Consider the following 20,978-nt stretch of genomic DNA (forward strand, 5'->3'; position numbering starts at 1 on the left):
TGACAGCGCAGATTCTTAGGTGTGCCGCGAATCGTTTGGAATTTTGAAAAAAGACGTTCAAAACAAGGCATACTGGCAAGCATATATGAATTAAAAGCTCTCCAACTGCAGATAAATAAGTACACATGACCATTACGATGGAACCAATCGTTACCGATCGTTAGTTGTCCCTTCATAATTGGGCTGCTATATGTCGATAGTCTTCAATTCGTTTTATGCTCCTGGTCACTAACTCGCAAACAAAAACTTTTTCAGACTTGCAAAACCGGAGGAGAATTCTCAAAAAAATGGTAAATTTTCCGCACTTCGTGGTCGGTCAACTTTCCACTCAGCTCCCGAAACACCCGCGGAGCGTCACTTCGGTGCTGATTTACGCCATCTCCGTCGAATTTTGCTATGAATATGACCAAAATTCCCAAAAAGAGGACAAAATCACAAAAACGGTACAAAAGGGCAGCCTCCGAGGACACTAGTTTCAACAAAGTCAAAAAAGAGGACAAGTCCTCTTAAAGGAGGACGTATGGTAACCCTAGTAGTTGGTAGATTTGGAAGCAATATTGCTACAGAAGATCAGCACGTTGATATACAGAACGTCCCGATTTTCAAAAAGCTGTTTTCACAATAATGATGAATTATGGCTATCTCATTTCAAATCCTATAACATGATGAGCAATCAGAATATGATTAACATTTGCATCCGTGCATTCATGTGAACAGAGCTTCTTTGTTTTGACCGAAATGAAAAGCTGTGCACGAGACTGCTTGGAATTGGAGGCGAAATGCGGGTATGTTTTCAACAATGCAATGTAAGTCGTATTCTCGTATATAAGTTCGAATAAATACGCATAGCCATCGCATTACCACATTAATATTTTTTGCAGAAAGCAACTATTTTGGAAGTGTGCCACGAGCGATATCATTTTTCCAGTGTGCCACAAGTCAAAAAAGTTTATGAACAAGTGCCTATAATTTTAGACCATACTACTTACACATGACAGTTTTCAATTTTCCAGGCAAAACTAGGCCTAGTATACTTTTTGCCTGTAAATTGCTACTTTTGTTCGAGTAGAAATTTATGGCTTTACCCCAACTTGAGCACTGACGGTCACTACTTCGACCACCTCTGAATGGCCAGTACTCTGGAATGATCTAAGCTTAGTTGTTGTATCTTACCGCGCCGAAGTTCTGACGACCCATTTATATAGTAGATATGGAACTGGTCAACGATTAATCTGACGAACCCGTTTTGGCATTAAACGCTACACTTTTTATGGATTACCCTTACCCCATTTGAACCTGGTCCGGAAATTTTTTTTCAGTGAATCGATGGCACGTAAACTAAAATTACTTGGTAGCTTCATCATAGCTTTACAAGGTGCATGCACAGTGTATGCTTAAGGAGGGAAGAGGTGACGACATAATTTGCCTGGTAGAGTTCTGTTAGACTGAGTCCCGAGTCCCCATATTTTACTGTGCTTTCATTACTATTATCATGTAGGCTCAGAGGTGGTCAAAGTAGTCACCGTCGCTACTCAAGTAGAAGTAGAAGTAACGCCGGAATTTCTACTCAAGTAGAAGTAGGAGTGGTAGTTCACAAGTAAGTAGGTATTCTACGCTTATTTTTACCTACAAAACTGAAAACTGTCAAGTAGAAGTAGTCCAAAATCATAACTACTTAAAAAGTGGTGTGAGTAGGAAAAATCTACTTCAAGTACTTCAAAAAGTAGAAGTACATCGTTACTGACCACCTCTGTGTAGGATACCTCGTACGTAGCAAAATCTCGGTCGGAATTGAATTATATTCATCATATTTCGTGTTGCATATTAATGAAGCAGTGATTTTATCGACCTAATCGCAAAGCATTCGAATTCTCACTCAAACCAAAATTTCAAATAGATCCAACCGGAGAGACTCGATAAAGTGACAGAATTTTATTAAATCTGAAATAAAAGCACTTGAAATATTCATTGGTCTTATAAGCAGTCTGCAGTATGGGAATCACGGATTGGGTTATAGGATACGAACCAGGATTGATTGAGAGCCGACGTCCGCTTTTGAAAATCGTAGGACCGAGAGTTCGAAGGATTGTCGTTCGCTTTAAAACAAGCCCGGGATTTCCCCAGATCGAAACTAAAATAACTTCTCCGGGAAAACCCAGCGAATTTAGGGGAATTTCTGGCGAATTCGGGAGAAACACCTTCAATTTTCGCCGAAATTTGACCAATTTTTACGAAAAATCGACGGGGATTTTCCAAAATTCACCGTAAAAGTACCCGGAATTTCCAAAATTAGATATCCGGGTAGTTTTCCCGGCGAATTTGGGAAATCCCCGTCGTTTTTCCGTAAAAATTGGTCAAATTTCGACGAAAATTGAAGGTGTTTCCCCCGAATTCCCTCAAATTTGCTGGGTTTTCCCGGAGAATGATATTTTAGTTTCCATCAGGGAAGTCCCGACATGCTTTATAAAGCTAACGACATTGTGCAGCAATGAGCCATATCACGTTCCCACTAATTTCTTGTTTTCTGACCAAACCAACCCTAGTATTGGTTGGTCAATACTTTCAAGATGCTTTCTGTTGCATCTGCAATTCAGGACGATTTATTTGCGACACAATGAAATAAACTTCCTACTCCCTGACCTGCAAAATTCAGAACGCAATGCAGAACAGAACGTGTGTATATTGCAAATTTTGCAGCAAGAGATGGCAAATATAGGTAAATAGGAATATAGCGATGAAATAGGAAAGTACGCTTTTGATGGATATGAATGGAATCTCGCTCCTCTGGCAAAGTGCGGCCATTTTCACTGCACAGGAAGACACAGTAACTGATTAAAATTGCAATATATGCACTTGTGAGGACATAGAACACAAAAAAGGCAGCTTCACTCGGTTTTATAAAAGCCTAACTTGGCTTGACACATTTCTTTACGGAGCCGCATGATCTCCCAGTACATTTGATCTCCTGTTAAAAGACAAACATGATCAGATTGTGCGGAAAGAATATAATTTCAGCTACTTACTGTCATGGTTGACGATTTTTTGCTCGATATATCGAATGTATGTCAGGTAGTCGCACACTGCGGCAATCTAAGTTCATGAAGAGGGTCAGAATAACGTCACAGTTAGAGCTTAGCAAAACAATGAAAGGACTCAAATCTGAATGAAGCAGTGTTGTACTGAATCACATTCTAATCATTCGAGTAGTGACAGATGATATTTTCAAGTGCTGAAATGATATGCTTAAAGTTAATTGAACAGCTTCTTTGAGGTACAGAACTTCAATATACAATTGAATAGTATATTCATATTGAAATGAACCCGAATATTTTCGGCTGACACTCGTCAGGGGTAATCGTCAGCAACTAGTAGAGAATTCGAAAGAACAGCGTATATCAACAATCGTAACACAAAATATGACGTCACCAGCACGAAATGTCGAATACGAGAGCGTTCAATGTACTATTTTTAGATGATACACGAACTCTTTTTGTTGACACAGCCTTGGCTCGTGTATTTTGATAAAAGTCGACTCCAAGGCACACAAATGAAAGTGTGAGCGACCCTTTCCGAGTATGCGAGGATTATCCAACAAGTGTTTGCCAATTGCAGAATTTATGGCCTTTGATTGTTCCGCATCAATCTTGAGCGGCTGAGTTAAGTTAATTTATCAACAAAAATGATAGTTCCGATACTATTCAGCACCGTGGAAGCCTTGAAACCTCGATTAGACGTATCTCATCATACAAAACATGTAGCGCAGAGTTAGGCGCGTTACCAGATAGTCATGTCTGTGAGGTCGAGATCAACCCACGCCTCTGTCATGAGGTACAACGAAATAGGCATGGTCGAAAAAATACCAAATTATCTTGAATTTTATGTACATTATATTATTTTGCCCGGCTCTACTCACAGACTACACATTTCAACTAAATACTAACCCGAGCTCGGCTCAGCATGGAAATTGGAATCCAATCTTCGGACGCCCCACATTTTATTCTGTGCTGACAAGACGCGATTGCATTTGTCAACGAACACCTCCTGTCATTCAACACACTTTGAAACAAAGTCCTAAGAAATTTCCATACATTTTTAACTCACTGCGTGACCGGCCGCAGCAGGGGTTCGATCATGAGCGTGTTGTTTCTGACATTGTTCAATATTCTTCGTGACATCACTGAATTACTAAATGTCAAGCAAGGCACCACGTCTTCCGAGTCGATTCGAGTCAGGAGACTGTTTGACGATGGGCAGATTTGATCGGGAGGCTGCGTCAAGTTGCTAAGCCACGAAGCCAACTGATCCATGATGACAGAATCTACCTGCGACCACAAAATCGGACTTGTACAAACTACTGGATTTTCACAACTAGAACTAGAAATATCCACCATGAAAATTCCCTAACCAGCAAAAATATATCCAACTAGATTAAATAGATATGAATTACTGAATCACAAAACGAGCTCAGAAATATCGGAAATCGAAACGGCATCTCAGAAGAACTGGGTTCTGAGTTTGGTTATTGGTGTTCAAAATTTTAAGATTTCGAATCATAGCATTTACGGTGGATAGATCTATAATAAATAATGAAAGAATTTGCCACCGTAAATACTCTTTTTTCCAAATCTAAAAATTTTGTGCTCCAATAACTTCGCTTCTGCTGGTTCGAATTCGAATTGAGCCGAATATTTTGTACATCGTTATTTCAGACAACCTAACAATTCCATGGGGTAGCCCGCAAAATTTGAAAAAATTTGATATCAATATTTATCAAATAAATCCAAAACTTTTTCCACTTATAGCAATGCTTCTATAGGTAGGAATTGAGTCAAAATTGGTGTGCAGTGTTATTTTACGTAACCTAACCATTCTATCAAGTAGCCAGTAAAATATGAGAAAAAAGTTATTTTTGAGTAGCCCTATTGTACAAGTTTGTTCGAGAGAGAAATAAATATCACAAAAAATACCTCTTTTCCTAGTTTCACAGAAACAGGATTTTCTCCAGATTTCACTTCGCTTTTTTCATCTTGGCCGCGTTTTCGCAGGATTCGGTGTTTTCGTAATGGCGAGCCTGAAATTGATCGAAAAGACACTTGCTGTGCAATAATTCAGATGTCCAAATGCATCCCAATAACGGGAGGTTTTGGTAACCAGGAAAAATAAGCATTGTTTGGCCCTTGAAAATCAGTCTAAGTCCGATTTCGATTCTGTCAAGACTAGAGGTTGTCAGTAAGAAAGTAGCTTCTACTTTTTCGATTGTACCCAAGCAGGATTTGGCTACGAACTCACGAGTATGGCGATCAATTTTTGAACCACAAAAACGGAAGATTTCGCATTAAAAAAATTTGACATTAAACAACTTAATTTTGACAAAATTTTCCAATCAAGTAGAAATAAAATTAGGCATTGCTGCACATAATGTTAAAATTGTAGTACTTTTCTACATTTTTAGTTGGAGCTGAATATCCTTAGCTTAGCAAGAATAAACGAAACGTTCAACAGAAGCAATTGTTTTCTGGCAGCGTTGAGGTTTGGTGTACACTGCTGGAGTGTTAGTGACACACCTGTTGCCCGATAACGACAATGTTGTCAACATCAACGTTTAGACCGCAACTTAATTTTGAGTTTTCTTACCATCTCACAATCCGCCGAAACATTGAGAAACACTGAGCGTGATATAAGAACCATTGCCCACCATGGTGACAAGTTTTAGATTCAGTGAGATATCGGAGTGAACTTGGAAAGGCTTTGCACCTACCAAAAATTTCACTTGTTTCAAGGTGTGTTGATCATCACGCCATGTCAACTTATTTGTGCCATTCCATGGTTTATGATTCACGATGAATAGGCAATGAGATCTACAACCGTAAGCCTGTAAAGTAGGCTGCAAAATGTAAAATGAAAAGTTCACCATCAGAGCAACCTCTACGACATCAACGAAATGCAGTTGCCAAAAACATCTTGCAAATTTTTTGATCTAACGCTATAATTTTGACAAAATTTTGACTTTTTTTGCAATGTCAAAAATGAATCACCCTACTCATGAGGACATGATCTTCCATGAACTTCCGCTTATACTTGAGCATTTTTTAGGCAAAAATATTCACTTTACTACGACGTAAGTCGATTAACTGATGCAAATGTGCCACGTCTCCGCCAAATCTACTTTTTGAAATTACTTACTCAAATCTTAATTTTCTAGTTCCAATTCAAGTAGTCTTAAAAAGTCTTGTACTCTGGTAGAAATGTACGACGTGACTTCTACGCAAGCAGCAGCGTTGACCATGACCATCTCTAACTACGACAGCAGAAAAGGATCCTGCAGAACGACCCAAATTTTCAGCCCCCCACAGGCCCACACCCACCTAGCACTTCCTTCTTCTTCTTGATGAGTTGCGGGTGACATTCCGGGTTGGGGTTGCTCGGGGTAGAGGTGAGAACGAGAGATTTTAACGCAGACACTTCCGTTCGGAGAGCTTCGATCTGACCAATAAAAATAATGTACAGTGACAAATAATAAAAAATAATAAACAAAACAAAAAATGAGCTCAAGAATCAGGGGGGGTGAGAGACTTGTACAACTAGAACTACTGACTTTTCAAAACTCGCAACTATAACTAGAACTAGAAATAATGACCTTTAAAATTCCGCAACTTACAAACAAAGACACAACTCCCGTAATTTGATTCAATTCCAAAGCAACTTATTTATGTTTAATTTTATGTGAATGAAGTGAATCCAAACAGTTTTCCACAAGAACATCAATACAAGTTCGAAAGTGGAGGGGTTTCTATACCCAAAACCCTGGCTACACCACTGTCAGTAGTGATGACTCCGAGCTAGCAATGGCTGCTAGAACATCACACAACAAACCCATCCCCCCTAATCATGACTCATGATGACGCGTGTTTTCTATATGTGTGGAAACTAATTTCTTTTAAACGCGCAACTAAAAGCAGAACTAGTTCAAAACCAAGTAATTAGTTGACCGTCAACTATCTAGATTGGTATCTTGTACAAGTGTGGGGGGCGGGTGATGAAATTCCAACCTCTCCGGTTGCTTCTTTTAATCTCTTCTCTGCGACAAACTGCTTCAAATTCGCCTCGTTCACCATTTTGTGCGCTTCTTGGAACAAACTCGCCGTGAGCTCTTCCAGCTCGGACTCGACCTTCGACCTCACGGACGACAACTCTTTGCATTCTTCATCTTTTATGCGCAGAGCCTGAAATGAGGAATCTGATGTGGACGCTCGAGGTTGTTTCTCTACAGCAGGGATTCCCGACCTGAGGGCAAGGTTTTCGACCTTTTCGACCTTGCGAACCGACAAAGCATCAAAACAAATGTTACAGACCGGAAAACCTTCACTCAAATTGCAATTACAGCAAACGCATATAACTAAAAAGTAAATATTGGAAACTTCATTTAATGCCGACTTTTTGATATTACATGTTTCATACAACACTTAAAGCATCGAGACGGACGTAAGTCTAAAGCCGACCGTGACCGTGAAAAAACACGTTTAACTTTCAAAATCAATTCAAAACTTCATGTTTCATTTCTTTAATTAATGAGACAAGCGTCCGACTTGTTGCATTTTGGAGTTGAGATATAAAGTCTTGGAGACTGCTCTAGGAGACCATCACGGAACTTGGAAAGAAATTAACTTGTAAAAAGTTTCTTTGCTCTAATTCTAATTCTAATAGAATTTCTTAACTTCCTGAAAATTCTGCAGGAGAACTGTATCGTGGGAAACCAGCCAAGCTTGCTACGGTAGAGATATTTGCCATTCTCATGATGAGAATCAACTGAACTTGATTCCATTCCTAAGTTTTCGCGGATTCAGTAATTCTGATTCTAATCTAATTTGGAAAAAAACTGTTATTATTATTTTAATTCTAGCCTAATTTGAACAAAAGTCGCAAATTTTCTAGTTCTTTGACTCAAAACGACTTCTGGATTGCATAAAAGTAGAGTCAAATGTGAGTGTGAGCATCAGATTTGGGCCTTGATGACTATTAAATTTGAGTTTTTGAGAACTAACCTTCCGTGCTGACTCCAATTCTTTCTGCAAAAACTCAAGTGGAACGTTCGCATTGTCAGTTTCTTCCGCCCCAGTCGCTAGAAGACTTGATTCTACTCGATCTTCAGACGAATTGTCGACGTCCAACTTTTTGAAATTGTTGTTGATTGAGATGACAGAATTAGAAGGAATCGCCGATGTGCTATCGGTCACAGATTGTGACATCACACATGCATGAAGTGATGCAGGCAATCGACTTTTATCGTCTGACGATAATAATAAAATAATCACTACAGATAATGAAACATGAAAAAATGTGAATCACTGCTACAATCACAAACCAATTGGAACTGAAATGATCGATCTTATTAGCAGAGTCATGGCGACAAGCACCAATTTACTGTCAGAAACATGCAAAGACCTGGTCATTTCTGGGTACCGGTATCTGCAAAATTATTGCTCTCACAAACATAACCTATAATACCAAGACCTGGATTCAGTTTGGAATATCAAAAACTTATACAACTTGGACAACTAGAAAAATGTCAAGTTTTTTTCTAAATTTGATTGGAATTGGAATGATAGCTACACAGTTTTTTTTAATTATATTATAATAAGAATGATAGCTACACAGTTTTTTAAATTACATTAGAATTGCAATGATAGCTAGTTTTTTTAATTATATTAGAATTGAAATGATAGCTACACAGGCCTTACCAAATTAAATTAGAATTAGAACTACTGAATTAGCAAAAACATTATCGACAAGCACAGAATAAGGGCACAGTGATTCTGAAAGTTGGTTCTCTTCTAGTTTCTTCTCATCTTTGGCTGAATCACTTGAATCACGGTTAAACTAGTTAAACTCCATTCTTACGGAGATTTACTCGTGTTAATATGTAGCTCCGTACACAAAATCTAACTGTGGTGCGTGTGTGCCTGTAGGCCTACTCATCATTCATTGCCACGTTGCCATTATAAATGAATTATAAATATATAAATTGAGCATAGAAACATTTCACAAATTGGAATATAACTGTCATTTCGCTCAAGTAAAATTAAAGTTTACAGTTTTTCACACATCGTTTCCATAATGTATTTGAATGATAAGAAATGTCTCATCGAATGCATTAAAAAATACTTATGCATTATTAGACTCAGTTGAACTGGCCTCGATCAACTTGAGAAGAAACAATTGCCACCATCACATTAATTTTGCCTTGTTGGCAAGTGGTAATAATAAAACTTTACTTTGACTCGTTTGCTTAGTACTAAGCTAACGTCTGACTGTCCAAAAAACATCATGTCCGTGATGACAATTGGTTGCAACGCCACACGCAACTTTCCCTTTGATTACTCAATTATTTTATGCAAAAAAACCTTCTGTAAAGCGCAAACAGCCACTGTTTCCAGTCTCGGGCAATTGTCTGAATTACGTCAGATATTGGTTTAGATACACTCAACCTCTGACATCGATATACCAATCGTCAATGCTGTTCTAAGGGAGAATTACAAGGTAGGCGTTCAAGACATACTGACCACTGTGACCAGATACGCCACCATCTACTACCGTGTTTTCCCACAATCTCGACACAACAACAAGTCTAACGTTCGCACACGTCATCACGTAATAGCAGGTAACTAAAATAGTAAACAAGTCAATCTCGCCCTCGGCACGCACAAAGAATGAAAGTCTGCCCGAAATTGAGATTTGTCGCGGAAAACTACATTTCGAAACTATCAAACAGCGGAGCGAAAATGCAGTTGGGAGAAAATCCATCTCCGTTCATGTTCTCAAGAAACAAGCAAATCATTGATATATAAGAACACATCAGGTTCGTACTCCGCGGAGCATGAAGTTAGAACCGGTGCGGACCTCGGCCTGATTTGGGGACTTTTAGTCGGAACCAGAGTGAAAGTATCAATTGACTTAACTACTAACAGAAATACCGATTATATAACCATACATGCCAGTGGTTCTTAAAGGTCAACTGCATCTTATAGACAACTTCGCCTAATCATGTTCAGAATTTTTTTTCATACTGAAATTGCCGACTTTCCGTATTTAAAACTAATCGGAAATTGCCGTAATTTGGACTGAAAGTCCCAATATTGGTATGTTTACAGAAAAAGCGAAATGTTCATTGTGACGTCATGTAGTTGACATCTCTTCTGGCCGCTGCGGATGTATGCTATAGGCAGGGTTGCCATACCGTCCTTATTTCCAAGATTTGTCCTTATTTTGAAGGGCCACGTCTTAGAAAACTCAACTGTCCTTATTTCTAAGAAATGCCCTTATTTTCGACTTGCGTCCTTATTTTGTCTTATTTTCAAGCGCTACAGAACTTTGATCGTTTTCTTCTGGTATCTGTGTTGCATAATATTCTAAAATTATGTTTTTTCGTCGAGATTTTATGACATCATAAATGAAAGGAACTCTCGTGACGTACACGCCACAAGATTTGACTTCTAAGTGGTGAGATAGCTAGGGCAGTGAGTAGTGATATAGCATTTTCGTCTGTACCAAGCTACCGCAGTGGACATAATTTTCGCAGTAAACAGCAGTACCAGGTTCCTGCTGTTTGGTCTACAGTAGAATAAGCTCAAGCTGTGGGGAAGGCCGCATTTATTGCGTTGTGAAAAAAGGCGCAGTGCAGTCGACACATTTGTTTAAAAGTAGTAAAGGTATAAATCATTGATAATTTTTTCTAAATTATATTGCACTTGCGAATATAGTTTTAGCTACAAATAAGGCTAAATCTGATTAGTTTAAATGCACGAAGCTTGAAGGGCGAGTGTTTCGAACATAGCAATATCTGCAATTGTGACATTAACCTGGAGGCCATAGGAAATACCGCTATTTCAACACACATTGATACCCCAAAACGCAAGAAGTGTGTCATGATGATTAATTTGAGCCAGTCGATGAATAATTTTTCCACAAGTCGATCAGCACCAACAACCACAGTCTATAAGGCAGCTGCTGCGGAGGGTACCTGGGCATTCCATACTGTCAAACACCAACAATCATTCCTCACCAGCGATTGCACATCGCATTTGTTCGAAGCAATATCCCCCGATTCCAACATTGCAAATAAGTTTTCTTAGGTCAGGACCAAGACTACAAGAATTGTGACTGGAGTTTTTGCTTCATACGCTCAAAAATGATTTTGTCTGAACTTGATGTACGGCCTTTTCCCTCTTGGTTGACGGCTCTAACGAGGTGGAGAAGTTTGGTTCATCACCCGTGGGGGGGCAAGACCAACGGTTTTTTTTCGGGGGGGGGGATGACGAAGTGCTGTTTCGGCCCTGAGTAAATGTAAACAACTTAGACCTGAGCTGTCATGATATCCATGAAGCACTTTCTAAAATCAAGGAGTTGCCCGAGCAGATTGTTTCTGGTGAAAAGTATGGAATGTGATATGCCACGGCTCGTATAAATACAAAGTATGTACAAATCGCTTTTTCATGTTAATCTAATTTTTCGACTGTCCTTATTTTTGGGTCCATGCCGATGGCAACCCTGGCTATAGGGCTGGTGCTTTTGCAGTAGCGGGGCGATTTTATTAGTTAGTTATCGCGGAGGTTTCGCTTGTAATGGATTCACCAAGTGAGTCCGAGTACTCAGATGACGAATGTAAGTATGCTTTTTGCCCTTACTTACGAAAGTAATGTTTAAACTGGACACTAGGGTTGTCCAAAATTTGGAAAATCTCAAAAATGATGGGTATCAATGTCTCATTCTATAGATTATTGATAAAAAACAACAATGAGCCTGGAATAAGCTCACAGGAACGTCGTTAAGATTTGTCGCAAAGCATTTGAAATAGCTGCCGACGAGTGGGCGTGCTAGCGACCATAGAACTGAATCAAGACTAGTAATCACGAAATCACGGCTCTCGATTGGCAAATCGGCTATGCTTCAGTGATCACGAAGGCAGTGGCTTGCTGGTCAGTTGTTAAAGGAGTCTACTAACGGCGGTGATTCTGTAAGCGCATTGTAGGTTGGTTGGCAGATAATTATTTAAGATTGATGCAGGACATGTTCAGTGACTAGATACATGATGATGAACAAACAGCGGCTACTTCCCACAAACTTAAAGCATGACTGGCTTACTGTGAAGGAAACCGCCGTAGCCTACATGTCTGTTTTGACCGATGGATAGCACAGAACCTGCGGAGAAAGATTGCAAAGTCGCTTATGCAAGTGGTGAACGAATTTCTTGTTTCATAAGGGATGCATCATCATTGAATACAAATATAAAACTTAACAATGACACTATACCATGTCTGATCTTATTAGGTTCCAGTCGTGGTATATTTGAAGTCTTGAATGCCCTAAGGATTGGCTGAATCAGCCGTATATGCTGGGGACTGTCAAAGTCGTCAATGATGCCGCACAAAGAGTTGAAAGGTATAAGCACAGACTATGCTATTATGCCCATTAAAAGACAGTTTGATTGTATAGCTTAACTTAGCCTTAGAGCAGTGGTTCCCAACCTTTTTATCCTAATTCCCCACTTCCGATTTATTACGAGCCTTCATTCCCCACCTAAAAAATCTATATTCATATCTACCCTTTAAAGTGCTACCTCCAATAAAATTTTGCAAGACTTTGCTTAGTATATAGTACGTGCTATTGGTGATTGTTAAGATCCCGGGAATTGATGAGCACACAATAAAATTAACGCAGCGGTGAACTGGTAACCGTAAACGCACCTCCGTAAATATATGTATCCACCCCAGCGCGCAGCCAACAGAAAAATGGAAGGGGTTTGAAAAATTTCCAAATGTTGCGGGGTAGCATCAATTTACATACGTAAATACCGAATAATATAAGGGTCAGATAAACTTCCTGATATTGACGAACTCATGCGTGCGATACATATATATTAGGGCTGTCCAAAATTTGGAAAATCTCAAAAATATATATATATATATCGACTTTTCAATTAGATAAAATAAAAAAGGGCAAAAGAAAACAGGAGACAAAAAGAACATAAGATAATCAGTTTTGGGCTCGTGTTAAGCGTCTCCAACGTGGGCGGTCGTGGGCGTCTCAAAAATGATGGGTATCAATGTCTCATGCTATAGATTATTGATAAAAAAAAAACAATGAGCCTGCAATAAGCTCACAGGAACGCCGTTAAGATTTGTCGCAAAGCGTTTGAAAGTAGCTACCGACGAGTGGGCGTGCTAGCGACCATAGAACGGAATCAAGACTAGTAATCACGAAATCACGGCTCTCGATTGGCTAATCGGCTATGCTTCAATGATCACGACGGCAGTGGCTTGCTGATCAGTTGTTAAAGGAGTCTACTAAAGGCGGTGATTCTGTAAGCGCATTGTAGGTTGGTTGGCAGATAATGATTTAAGACTGATGCAGGACATGTTCAGTGACTAGATACATGATGATGAACAAACAGCGGCTACTTCCCACAAACTTAACGAATGACTGGCTTACTGTGAAGGAAACCGCCGTAGCCTATATGTCTGTTTTGACCGATGGATAGCACAGAACCTGCAGAGAAATATTACAAAGGCGCTTATGCAAGTGGTGAACGAATTTCTTGTTTCAGAAGGGATGCATCATCATTGAATACAAATATAAAACTTAACAATGACACTACACTTTGTCTGATCTTATTAGGTTCCAGTCGCGGTATATTTGAAGTCTTGAATGCCCTAAGGATTGGCTGAATCAGCCGTATATGCTGGGGATGTCAAAGTCGTCAATGACGCCGCACATAGAGTTAAAAGGTATAAGCACAGACTATGCTATTATGCCCATTAAAAAGACAGTTTGATTGTATAGCTCAACTTAACTTTAGAGAATTGCAGGCATAACAGAGGTGAAACGGCGAACGATTGTGCTCTTTTAGAACTAGATATACATCCAAGAAATACCTAGTTATGGTTGCAAATTCGTCAGACTGGGCGTAAGCAAAGTATATTAGTCATCGCAAGCTGGTACAGCACACCATACGTGAGATGGATGCTGCACAAAATCTTATTTGCTCGGATTATGTTATATTGGCCGGCCAGATAGCTTATATAATAGAACCATCTGCTTATATAATGGAACCACGAAGATATGTAACTATCGCACTGCTTCAATGCATTTTAAGCTCGTTTTACGTTCCAGCATTTGTAGTGTTACAGCCGGTAATGACTCAAGATTCCTTCAGGACATGCTAAGATGTACTGTATTTTTGCTGGTCATACCAGCATAGTCTGTGCTTACCTCTACACCTCTTTCTACGGCATCATTGACGACTTTGACAACACTTACGAGTGAATTCATTTTGCTGTAGAATTCATTTTGCTGTAAGAGTTTAATAAGTCAATCAGTAAAACTGATTCAGCCAATCCTTAGAGCATTCAAGACTTGAGTTATACAGCACGACTGGAGCCTAATAAGATCAGACCAAGTAGTGTCATTGTTAAGCTTTATATTTGTATTCAATGATGATGCATCTCTTCTGAGACAAGAAATTCGTTCGCCTCTTGCATAAGCGCCTTTGCAATATTTCTCCGCAGGTTCTGTGTTATCCATCGGTCAAAACAGACATGTAGGCTACGGCGGTTTCCTTCACAGTAAGCCAGTCATTCGCTAAGTTTGTGGAAGTAGCCGCTGTTTGTTCATCATCATGTATCTAGTCACTGAACATGTCCTGCATCAGTCTTAAATCATTATCTGCCAACCAACCTACAATGCGCTTACAGAATCACCGCCGTTAGTAGACTCCTTTAACAACTGATCAGCAAGCCACTGCCGTCGTGATCATTGAAGCATAGCCGATTAGCCAACCGAGAGCCGTGATTTCGTGATTACTAGTCTTGATTCCGTTCTATGGTCGCTAGCACGCCCACTCGTCGGTAGCTACTTTCAAACGCTTTGCGACAAATCTTAACGACGTTCCTGTGAGCTTATTCCAGGCTCATTGCGGTTTTTTAACAATAATCTATAGAATGAAACATTGATAACCATCATTCTTGAGATTTTCCAAATTTTGGACAACCCTAATATATATATATAAGCCGCCGTAAACTATACTTTCGCACAATACTGAAAGAACTTGAAATAACATAAATATGTAATTTCCTTTGTAACGAGTCCGGATGTGCTATCAATTAGCGAGTCCACGATCTCCCTTGACTACGTGTTCAGCAATATGAGCTCTTATTACAACGAATCAGAATTTTTCCATGACTACGTTTTGTGACCGATGATGGTGTACAAATGAATAAAAACATGTCTAGAGATCGCGTGTCGCTATCCAGGCAATTCTCGCTAATTGGAAGCACTGATAATGTGAATCGCTGAATTGCAAATGAGCTATGAAATATTAGGTCGGCATTTCAAAACGACATTTAATAAAGGAGAATATTACTGTAAAGATTTTTTCAAAAGTGAGTCTATTCCCCACCAAAAATCCCGAAATTCCCCACCAGTAGGGAATTCCCCACCGTTTGGGAACCACTGCCTTAGAGAATTGCAGACGTGACAGAGGTGAAACGGCGTACGATTGTGCTCTTTTGGAATAAGATATACATCCAAGAAATACCTAGTTATGGTTGCAAGTACGTCAGACTGGGCGTAGGTAAAGTATATTAGTCATCGCAAACTGGTACAGCACACCATACGTGAGATGGATGCCGCACAAAATCTTATCTGCTCAGAAGATGTTATGTTGGCCGGCCAGATAGCTTATATAATGGAACCATCAGCTTATATAATGGAACCACGAAGAAATGTAACTATCGCACTGCTTCAATGCATTTCAAGCTCGTTTTATATTCCAGCATTTGTAGTGTTGCAGCCGGTAATGATTCAAGATTCCTTCAGGACATGCAAAGATGTACTGTATTTCTGTTGGTCATACCAGCATAGTCTGTGCTTACCTCTACACCTCTTTCTACGGCATCATTGACGACTTTGACAGCACTTACGAGTGAATTCATTTTGCTGTAAGAGTTTAATAAGTCCCCAGCATAAAACTGATTCAGCCAATCCTTAGAGCATTCAAGACTTGAGATATGCAGCACGACTGGAGCCTAATAAGATCAGACCAAGTAGTATCATTGTTAAGCATTATATTTGTATTCAATGATGATGCATCCCTTCTGAAACAAGAAATTCGTTCACCACTTGCATAAGCGACTTTGCAATCTTTCTCCGCAGGTTCTGTGCTATCCATCGGTCAAAACAGACATGTAGGCTGCGGCGTTTTCCTTCACAGTAAGCCAGTCATGCTTTAAGTTTGTGTGAAGTAGCTGTTGTTTGTTCATCATCATGTATCTAGTCACTTAACATGTCCTGAATCAATCTTAAATCATTATCTGCCAACCAACCTACAATGCGCTTACAGAATCACCGCCGTTAGTAGACTCCTTTAACAACTGATCAGCAAGCCACTACCGTCGTGATCACTGAAGCATAGCTGATTAGCCAATCGAGAGCCGTGATTTCGTGATTACTAGTCTTGTTGCCATTCTATGGTCGCTAGCACGCCCACTCGTCGGTAGCTACTTTCAAACGCTTTGCGACAAATCTTAACGACTTTCCTGTGAGCTTATTCCAGGCTCATAGCGGTTTTTATCAATAATCTATAGAATGAGACATTGATACCCATCATTCTTGAGATTTTCCAAATTTTGGACAACCCTACTGGACACGTATCAGGTGTTGATGTGCTCAATCCCGTATCAGTGGAACTCCTTGCTGCTCCGAAAACGAGGGGTCGTTTGAATATGATTATTGATGACTAACCTAAGGCGGTTAGTAATATATAGTATGATCAGCCTAGCTTGTTCAGCTTGAGCCGCTTGTCTAGACCAAATGAAATACAACGGTATATGTTAGGCTTACCATACGTCCTCTTTTAAGAGGATTTGTCCTCTTTTTTGACTTTTTTGAAAGTGTCCTCGGAGGACGCCCTTTTGTCCTCTTTTTTGAGATTTTGTCCTCTTTTTTGAAAATTAGGTCAGATATAGAGGAAATTGCGAGTGATATGCCGCAAATTAGCGCAGAAGTGAAGCTCCGGTGGGTATTTCGGAGGGAAAAGCGGTGATTTCAGCTCTGAGCGAAATGAAGACCCTTTTTTTTTTTTTTTTTAGTCATCCACCTAGCAATGAGGAGTGAAAAACGTGTTTTTGAGGTCTGAGCGGAAGTGATGACCTTTTTTTTTTTTTTTTTTTTTTAGTCAACGATCATGAAGCGGGTGAAATTTACCGGTTTTTGAGAATTCTTCTTCAGTTCTGCATGTCTGAAATTTCTGTAAAAGTGTCCTCTTTTTTCATTTCCGAAATATGGTAAGCCTAGTATATGTAATTTCGTGGAGTACCTCGTTTCAGTTATGAATCTTGGTATTATCAATTACAGGATAGAGGATGCAAACTTATGCAAACTATTAGCGGGAGAGCAACTAACGAATTATTAGTGCATCACAGCATTACCAGGATTTCAATCAGTATTGGAGATGTCTCACTATAGATATCATCAGGAATATTGTCATATAATTATACCATTTAGTTCGATGCATGAGCGAATGAGTCTCATTCACATGAAACGTTGAGTCGGGTGCCAAGTAATTACCCGTCAGTAACACAACAATTATGCTTTTCAGGAAGCTGAGAAAAACTGTGTACGGAAATTTTGTTTGCTGACCATTGGGATTCTGCAACACCAACCAACTTGAAATCCTGTCTGTGCATCCGATCAAAATTCACATCTAGTACTTTCAAAGGATCTCAATTTTGCAATGCTTCGCGAAGTAATAATTGTATTGAAAATAATAAATGCAACATAACCAATCCATCAACAGTACTACTGTGTCAGGGAGAGAAATATAGAGTTTTGTGTCCAACAATAGCTTCTTTTGTCCAGCAATAGCTTCAACTAATTTTCACGATGCCGCTAGTTGAATGAGGATGAGCCATCGTAATAGACTTGGTCGACTCCGCCGTATCTGGTCTTGCTTGAATGCATGCGTCAACTTCTTCATTGCAGGAATCTAGAGCAGGTGTAAAAATAATGCAAAGTTTTATAACAAAGTCGAATCAAAGGCAGTATACCAAATGCTGTTCCGAAATATCATAAATATGAAGGATTGCCAACTCCCAACTGCATCCTACCTAACTTTTAGACTGTTATGTTGATAGTGATACGTTTTCATCTTTTACTGAGCTATCAATATCTTGAGAGGTTTAGTCACTGATATCTGACACTCCTCATTCAGTAACTTAAGTAGCTAATATGATTATATGACTACACAACACATGTACACAAACAGAAGTTTATTTTCAAAAGTAATAGCAACTATTCCATTAAAATGAGGTCTGCGACATAACCATTATAGATCATGAAGTCAGCAGGTTACATACTCCTATTAACTAATGCCTTTATACATCTTTTTTCTTGATTGATTTTTAAGTGGCTTTATTTCAGACTACGTACACTTCTACTTAAAGTTTTTCAAGGCATACTTATTTCAGTTATTTGCACGATTACCAGTGAACCCGTCCCTCGGTGAACCCGTCCCGTGAACCCGTCCCTCGGTGAACCCGGCCCTCGATGAATTCCGCCCTCGGGAAATTTTGTATTCACCGGCAACCCTAATATCCCACTGCCGGCAACCCTAATATCCTACCCCAACCCTAATGTCCCCCCCACCGGCAACCCTAATATCCCACCTTCGGCAACCCTAATATCCTAACCCTAACCCTAATATCCCACCTCCGGCAACCCTAATATCCTAACCCTAATATCCTACCCCAACCTTAACACCCCCTCCGCCAACCCTAGTATCCTACCCGAACCCAATGTCCCACTCCCCAAACCCTAATGTCTCTCCCCCTACCCTACCCAACCCTAACACCCCACCTCAACCTACAGTTGCAATAACGAGCAGACCACGCGTGGTTGATATGTGAACAATAACAATCGTTGAGATATATTTTTCATCTGAACAAGTCACACACAATATACAATGCGATAAGACCCAATGCAATGTCATGAACAGATACGAGGATGTCGAACGTCGCTCGTACGCCCCTCGCCAAGTCAATTCAACAATGAGCCGACCACGCAATCGTGATCACGTGATCTGATCACTCCGTGACTGCGTGATCTACGCATGCCCTGACCACCTTACAAGATCGACAAATCAGTTGATAATAACATTATTAGTTTAATAATTCATATTAATACTTGTTAATACACTTAATTTCAAAATTTCCCGAGGGCGGAATTCACCGAGGGCCGAGTTCATCGAGGGACGGGTTCACCGAGGGACGGGTTCACTGGCAACCATTTGCACATGCACATGAGTGTAAACAATAACTACTTTGATGACTACCGTACCACAGTCAATACTACTATAAACGGTTAGTTACACTCTTACAATACTAGCTGACACAGTGCATTTTCACTTACCGATTTTGGACACTTTGCATAGCTTTAGAAGTGCGTTCCTCTGCCATTACCACAATTTCACTGGTGCGTGAAAATAAAGTATGAACGGCACTACTGCAGTACGTCGGCACTACGTGTGAGAGTTTCCCGTGGTCAATAGTCAACTTTATTGCGCGTTGCGTATCTCGGATACGTCATTGAAAATGTCTCTGCCTTTGGTTGTCTATAAGTCCGCACTTTTGGTCTTAACGGCGTCCGGTCGCCTGACGGTATATGGATGGATTTTGGCAGCGCTGTAAAGACATTGTAGGCTGGGCATATTGCGTATTGGAGCAACCATACGCGACATAACATCTGACTATGAATCATCTCAAATCCACAGCAAGTCTAAGCAATGAATCCCACCTAACAGCCAACAGGAATTACAAGGATTTTTGTGGTGTCAACTACTTGACGTCATTTCACGGCTAGATGATTTCGGGTCCGTTTTTCGGAATTTCGATTTGTAATTGAAATTACTTGAAAACTATCACGTAATTTTCATTTTCATTATTTTTTTCTTATTCCTAACCACATAATCTACGAAATAAGCAAAAGTCTTTTCGAACATGCAGTTGACCTTTGAAGTATGGGTCGCGACCCAAACATAGGCCGCGAAGGGTATAATTTTGGGTCGCGAAGGTGCCAGAGCGGTCTTTTAATATGTATGTAATATTATTTGAGGTCATTGCAACAACAAAAATATCTTCGCTTTTCGCGCGATTTACTGTAGTTAGTTTGAGCATATCAGAGGTCACTGAGTTTGGTACCGCGGCCAATAAGCGAGACACGCGGAGAAGTCGCCACCACAACATGACTTAATTGATCATGAAAATGTGCCGACCTTTGTATTAAACAAATAGGTTTGAATTCATGATAAGATTTTTTCAACATTGGTTTCTCTGGAAAACACCGTCGGAGACCTGGGACGCTCTAGTGTAGAGTTGTAGGGGAGATGTGGTACCGATGGATCAAAAATTGCAAAATGATCTCCGGCCCTCAAATCTTCAGCCGAGAATAGTGGATCTTTTTCTGTCTCAACACTTCGATACAAGCTCTACCTATCGCGGACATTTCCATGAATATCCGCCTTTTCAAAAAATATTTATAAGCGTTTAAAATTTGTTGCTCGAACGTGTCATCGGTCCCTACCCGGTGGGTCCAATGGCACACGACCATGGGACCTATGAGACATACGCTCAATAACTCAAATTTGTTACCTTGTTTTGTTGTGTACTATAAGCTAAAAGCTACAGCAAGCCAATGAAGAATGTTTCGTCGCGACCGTCAAGAATAAAATAGATTATATCAACTCAAATGTTGGCCTAAAATCATGTTTTGATTTACGCCTAAACTTAGAAAATTAATACCACATACATATTACCCGCAAATAGGCATTTTGACTTTCAAATACCTCGTAATAGCGACAAATATAGCGATAGCGATATGATTTACAGCCTATATATATGTAGGCGAGCTTCTGTAGTTAAAGGGGCACTGCA

At 39.8% G+C, this 20,978-nt stretch overlaps 1 protein-coding gene and 2 long non-coding RNA genes across 5 annotated transcripts in view; 1 reads left to right on the plus strand and 2 right to left on the minus strand.

The window, feature by feature from the left end:
- LOC145453862 (uncharacterized) overlaps window positions 1-20,978 on the minus strand; it is a 76,803-nt gene that overhangs the window by 37,790 nt on the left and 18,035 nt on the right. The gene's annotated exons all lie outside the window — the stretch shown is intronic.
- On the minus strand, window positions 2,663-8,644 carry LOC145454711 (guanine nucleotide exchange factor for Rab-3A-like). 2 transcript variants are annotated; one of them, XM_080332703.1, is made up of 8 exons: window positions 8,043-8,644; window positions 7,050-7,223; window positions 6,366-6,483; window positions 4,968-5,071; window positions 4,102-4,322; window positions 3,942-4,038; window positions 3,024-3,090; window positions 2,663-2,965 (listed from the first exon to the last, which is right to left on the minus strand). In XM_080332703.1, the coding sequence occupies exons 1-8, from the start codon at window positions 8,244-8,246 to the stop codon at window positions 2,886-2,888; spliced, it is 1,065 nt and encodes a 354-aa protein (XP_080188829.1). In that variant the 5' UTR covers window positions 8,247-8,644; the 3' UTR covers window positions 2,663-2,885. The 2 variants fall into 2 exon arrangements, with proteins under 2 accessions (XP_080188829.1, XP_080188828.1); XM_080332702.1 differs by having other exon boundaries at window positions 3,942-4,041; window positions 8,043-8,618.
- On the plus strand, window positions 13,091-17,222 carry LOC145453866 (uncharacterized). Its single transcript, XR_013919954.1, has 2 exons — window positions 13,091-14,626; window positions 16,269-17,222. It is a non-coding gene; the product is annotated as an uncharacterized LOC145453866 (long non-coding RNA).

The sequence above is a fragment of the Botryllus schlosseri genome, chromosome 13 (genome assembly GCF_051294905.1).
Source record: "Botryllus schlosseri isolate E-star chromosome 13, Bs_hap1, whole genome shotgun sequence".
Classification (NCBI taxonomy): domain Eukaryota; kingdom Metazoa; phylum Chordata; class Ascidiacea; order Stolidobranchia; family Styelidae; genus Botryllus; species Botryllus schlosseri.

What these genes read in the sequence shown, in the direction of transcription:
- LOC145454711 (XM_080332702.1), bottom strand. Translation starts at nt 8,246, where the DNA reads ATGTCACAATCTGTGACCGATAGCACATCGGCGATTCCTTCTAATTCT. An exon ending in TAAAAGAAGCAACCGGAGAG is followed by an intron (nt 6,484 to 7,049) that starts GTTGGAATTTCA and finishes TTTATTGGTCAG; the next exon opens with ATCGAAGCTCTCCGAACGGA. An exon ending in CTGTGAAACTAGGAAAAGAG is followed by an intron (nt 4,323 to 4,967) that starts GTATTTTTTGTG and finishes TTGTGGTCGCAG; the next exon opens with GTAGATTCTGTCATCATGGA.